Source organism: Xenopus laevis, chromosome 1L (genome assembly GCF_017654675.1).
Source record: "Xenopus laevis strain J_2021 chromosome 1L, Xenopus_laevis_v10.1, whole genome shotgun sequence".
Taxonomy (NCBI): domain Eukaryota; kingdom Metazoa; phylum Chordata; class Amphibia; order Anura; family Pipidae; genus Xenopus; species Xenopus laevis.
Window position 1 is genome coordinate 175,673,764 of NC_054371.1, and position 6,094 is coordinate 175,679,857.

General features: G+C 37.9%; 1 protein-coding gene across 1 annotated transcript; it reads left to right on the plus strand.

The window, feature by feature from the left end:
* The first annotated feature begins 584 nt into the window (after window positions 1-584).
* LOC108697102 (hydroxycarboxylic acid receptor 2) lies at window positions 585-1,804 on the plus strand. The gene has a single exon (XM_018226771.2). The coding sequence runs from the start codon at window positions 772-774 to the stop codon at window positions 1,711-1,713; it is 942 nt and encodes a 313-aa protein (XP_018082260.1). The 5' UTR covers window positions 585-771; the 3' UTR covers window positions 1,714-1,804.
* Window positions 1,805-6,094: the final 4,290 nt, after the last annotated feature.

Here is a 6,094-nt window from a genome sequence, read left to right on the forward strand (position 1 = left end):
TCCGGGTGTACGGAGGGGGGCGGGGGCCCGGCAGCACGTCCCGCGCCAGGGCCCGCCCTCCTCTAGTTACGTCACTGGCAATTGCATTAATTGGAAGAGATGTCCACATAATTTTGTACAGAGGAAAATTTCCTTAATGAGGGGGGAGTCTAATTTGCCAGGGTAATAGAGTTTCAGGATTTTGCCCCATTTCCCAGGGCACCCTCAAATAATCATTTAGCAAAAGAGGTAACGAAATGCGTAAGGTGGGTTATATGGGGTCAGTATGTACTATTTTTAATATGCTAACTTAAAGGAGAACTAAATCCTAAAGTTAAAAAACCCCTACCTCCCTACCCTACATAGACCCCCCTCCCTCCTTTAACAACAATTTTTGACTTTTTACAATTAGTAGTTCACACTTTCATACTTTTGGCCATATAACGCATGCAGGGTTTGATAGCTTTGTATTTACTGATGTTGATTTCTGTATTAAACCACAAAAAACACTTTAAACTCCATTGGCTGCTTTGTGTCTGCACGGACGCTATTATTATCTTATGCATATTGAGCTGGCATTTGCCCAAAAATGCAAAAATGACTCCATCAAGAGCAAAGTGGTTTACCACTACATACAACCAAAATATTCCTCCAGCTAGATGGGAGTAACGTTCAATGGTTTATACATCACAATTCTCTCTCTGAACAGAATTCTAGCTAAAGAACAACCTATTATTTCTAAAGCAGGTGTCTATCTGTAGAAGAAGCAAATAACCCATTCTCTGCTTCAAAATGAGTAACAGCTGCTGTCAATATGAGACGCCCGTGCTGGACCAGTTTCTGCCTCCATTACTTCTGTTTGAGTTTGTGCTGGGACTGGTTGGCAACTCTATTGGATTATGGATGATCTGCCGCCAAGTGAAGTTGTGGAAGCCTTACTCTGTATATCTCTTCAGCCTGACACTGGCAGACTTTCTTGTCCTCTTTTCTGTGTTGTTCCGGGCAGATTATTATCTAAGAAAGAAAGACTGGATCTATGGTGACATGCCTTGCAGAATCTTTCTCTTCACACTTTCTGCTTGCAGATCTGCTGGCGTCATCTTTCTAACCGTTATTGCCATTGATCGTTACTGCAAAATACTGATCCCTTTCCACAGAGTGAATAACGTCACAGTCAAGAAAGCTGCCATATTCTGCTGCTTGATGTGGCTTGGAATTATAGCATTGTACTCTTACCTTTTAACAGGGTCACATTCAGTAAAGATGAACAACTCCACACAGTGTGAAAGTTTCCAGATCTGTCCTACAGACTTTTCCACGGCTGCCTTGCACGAAGGCTTGTACATTCTGATGTGCATTTGCTCCCTAGCCATTATGTCCTATTGCACAGTGTGCATTGCTCTGCACTTAAACAACAACACTATAGATAAGGATGGCAAGATCCGCAGAGCTGTGAGATTTGTACTCTCCATCACTCTAGTATATACAGTGTGTTACTTGCCCAGCACTCTGGTCAGAATCTCTATCTGGATGCTGAAGTTAAAGAGACATGAAGACTGTGCAGTATACACAGATGCTAATGTTGCATTTTATTCCACTATATGCTTTACCTACTTTTACAGCATGCTGAATCCCATTATTTACTACTTGTCTAGTACCTCTCCCAGCCAGTTCAGTGGAACAACTCTTGCAAAGATCTGTTGCACAAAATGCAATTATTGTTTTGAAAACTAGACTTTTTTAAACGTGGAAAATGTTATTATAACTTTTCAATATATGTGGTTTTTAAAGTGATACTGACACTAAACATTTTCTTTTCAAAATATTAATCTAGTTAGGGGGTTATTGATCAAGGTCTGAATTTATCTCCGTATTTCTAATATCCAACTCCGAGCAACTCCTAATTCCCGAATGGACCTAATTTATGAAGAAAAAAGACCAAAAAAATAGGTTCAGGCAAAACTCCAAAAACTTCGGAGTTTCCCCAAAAACTCTGAATTGTTCAGTGTTTTCCGCAAAAACTAAACATTTTCAGAGTTTTTTGCTCCAAATCCCAGAAATCATTGGATATTGGTACGGACATCAGTGCAGACACTGGGACCTTCCCCACTGACTTATACGGGACCTCGAGAGCTTTTAGATGCCGGGGTTTTTAGACCATCGGACATTAATAAATCTCAAATAATAATTCGCAGGTTGTTTTTTTTGCTCCGAAAACTACAACTTATTCGAGGTTTGGATATTTGGAGCTTGATATATAACCCCCTTAAAGTTACCTATAGGTCACGTTGATTTTTTGCTGATAGTTCTGCTTTTGTAAGTAATTGTTACTTGAAGTTCCTAAACCTGACTGTTTTGCCAACCTGACTGTCCCTTCTCAGTTAGGGGTAAATTTATCAAAGAGTGAAGTTCCGCCACTAGAGTGAAATTCCGCAGCTCTATTAATTTCTTCATTTATTCATGGGTGAAGTGAAAGTTCACCCTTTGATAAATACACCTATAAAAATCTCATAGAAATGAATGGAGAGTGGCGGAATTTCACTCTAGTGGCGGAACTTCACTATTAACTTCACTCTTTGATAAATATACCCCCTAGAGTTTCTAATGCTAACAGACTATTGCTGCACAAATGTGGCAGCCCCCACACAGAGGAACATGGGGGTAAGAAAGGTAATGGAAAAACATCAGTCGAATACTTTTATGGTAAAATTATAAAACGTATTCAATGATGATGTTATGATGGATATAAAAAAAGATTATTTTCTGGTGTCAGTATCTCTTTAAAGTATTTATAAATGTAACTACTACTCAAAGTAATATCTTTGCGGCTGTTTATAAACTCTGTCCTTCTCGTTCCGACTGCTAAAACAATATAGCAAAAGCCAGCCTTAAGGCTTAGAAGAACACTAACTCCTGTTACATTGTTTCAGTAGTCAGAACCAGAGACCAAAAATGGATAAACAATTACTGCTTTCAACTACAATTACTTTTCCCAATAACTTTAACACCACTGAACATTTGAATAAATGTAAGTGTAAAAGTTGCTAAGAATTATATTTCCGTTCATTACCAGTCGAGTGGAAATCCAATTTAAAAAGATTTACAATCTGTTTGTTTAAACACTGAGGCATCATGTTGTATCTTTCATATCAACTTCATAAAAATGGTTGATTTTGCTTTGTTTCAGAATTATATTAGAATCGTTATACTCTGCTAAATTCTTTTGTTAAACAAAACATATAACTGGGGGGCTCAGGGGTTCAATTGTGCACAAACAACTAGTCTTTTACCATACAAGAAATATTTACCATAAATGGACTTTTGTACAATGCTATTTCCCAGGATGAAGGCTGTGGTTACTAAAAGAGGAGGTAAAATTAAAAAAAACTGGTTATCATTTTTAAAGGAAAGAACCCCAAAGCTATTTTTGCACAAAGGGCACCAATGATTCATTAATTAGGTGGGATGTAAGAAAAGCCAAAAGCAGAAAATTGCATAGCATCATTAAATATGTAGTAAATCATTTGCCTGATATGGCCGCTCAGCTTTAGTACTTTGTAGCAATACGGCCCAACTCAAGCAAAAAGAATGTACTGAAGAAATGTCACTTCATAAAATGATGGGGAAATCATGGATCAAAGACTCCCAGTGAAGTACACAAAATATACTAAATCTACTATTATTGGCATGGAATGGAAACATTTCATTGAAACTGATAGCAAAACTAATTTTCAATCCAAGCCCTACTTATTATGCTGATCCCACCGAATCCACAAAATAACAGTAAATTTACATCTTAAAAAAGTGGAAGCATATTGTGCTGAAAATGTGTTCTATAGAGACACATTGGGGGTTATTTATAAACACTGGCAAATTGGCACCCGGGCAGTAACACATGGCAACCAATTAGATGATTGCTTTCAGTGTTCAACCTACAGCTGGCTGAAAAAAACTAATCACAGATTGGTTGCTATTTGTTACTGCCCAGGTACAAAAATTTGCCCTACATTAATAAATGTGGCCCAGTCTGTAGTATGATTCAATGGTTTCCGGGCTTTTTCTGATGAAAATGCTGTTTGTGCCAACAACACATTTAGTTTATATGATATAAAATAATGTGCACTAACATAAAAATGAAGAAACTTGGCATGTGCAGCTCATTTACTCTATTTACAGATAAGCGTGGAATATAAAACATGGGCAACTCCTGTTATTAGATTACGGTTAACAAATTCTAACATTAGGAGCAAGATTGGATATTCACTCAGGAGTTTAGTTTCATCAGACAATCCAATCCAGTCCAGGAACAGGACCTTGGTGGCCTTGGGAAAGAGAGCAGCTACAAGTTCCTGCGCAGGAGGTAGGTCGGAGATATGGTCAATAGGTTTCCTTTTGAACTCTTCCACTTGTCTGCTTATGCATTCATTCTCATGCTGGAATCTATTGCCAAGCCAGCTGCTAACTTCATAGAGCAAGCGATTATCATAAACAGAGGGGGTTTCATTGCCTGAGCTGGTTTCCACAAAGAAGAAACTTGCTGAATTTAAAAGCTGTACTATGCTTGGTGTCATTTTATCAAAGTTTTGCAGCCCATGGATTGCTTGCTCTATGACAACTAGTAACATTAGATGAACTGACGTCTTCATTTGATCATTTAGGCTAATAGATTTAGAAGTAGAAGTTCGCAATAATGACTTTATCTTTTGAAAGACCAAGTCACTGCCTGCTGTCACCTTCCAATGACTAGCACTGGAACCATAGGAGTCACTCAAAACAGTAATTGTCCTCTGTAATGTCTGGAATAAAATGAATAGTGTGTGGATTCCTATGTGGGTCATATGAATAATCAAGAGACTGGCTGAAGTGTCTCTCTTCATCTGCTTGGCATCTCAGTGTGGATTTTTCAGATAACTCTGGGTTTGAAAGACAATTCTTTAGGTTGTACTCCTTCTGTAAAGTATCATCCTTGATTCAACTCTTCCAGAGTATCTACAATAATGCAGTTTGGGGAAGAGTTTGGAAAAGAGTTCAACGACAAAAGTAAACTGATCAACAATGCCAGGGCACATTAAGAACTACACCTTATGTTTGCTCATCTGTACTGAGAGATACTTAAAACAATGCCAGCAAAGGTATTAGCCTGTATTGGGTGCAGTTTATCATTTGATCATCTTTAATGTTCACAATGTAATGATTCGTTTTTATAATAAAAGTTAAAAGGAAAACCCCATCTGATTTATTTTCCTAGTAACCCTAATAAACCCAACAAAACCACAACAAAATCATGCCACCTAGTAGACAAGGAAAGCAAAAGTGCTTAAAGGGATACTGTCATGGGAAAAATCAAAACACATCAGTAAATAGTGCTGCACCAGCAGAATTCTGCACTGAAATTCGTTTTGAAAAAGAGCAAACAGATTTTTTTATATTTAATTTTGAAATCTGACATGCGGCTAGACATATTGTCAGTTTCCCAGCTGCCCCCTGACATGTGACTCTGATAAACTTCATTCACTATTTACTGCTGTACTGCAAGTCGGAGTGATATCACCCCCTCCCTTTCCCCCCAGCAGCCAAACAATGGGAAGGTAACCAGATAGCAGCTCCCTTACACAAGATAACATCTGCCTGGTAGATCTAAGAACAGTACTCAATAGTAAAACCCAGCTCCCACTGTGACACATTCAGTTACATTGAGTAGAAAAACAACAGCCTGCCAGAAAGCAGTTCCATCCTATAGTGCCTGCTCTTTCTGAAAGCACATGACCAGGCAAAATGACCTGAGATGGCTGCCTACACAGCAATTTTATATTGTAGAGTGAATTATTTGCAGTGTACATCATATAACTCATGACAGAATCCCATTAAACCCATTAGTTATGTCAAGCAGTCCTCTTAACTAATGGATATTAGTACTTTGGCCTTTAAAGGGGTTTATATGGACAGTATAACTAGTATTATGATGCAATTTGTAAATATAAAGGGATTATTGTACATTCCCAGTTTAAATTAAGTTTGTTCCTTGTTTATGTATACAATGCTGTATATCACCTGTGTAAAATATACCCATACGATATACAATGTGTGTTTCATAATAAACTCTCTTTCATTCTTT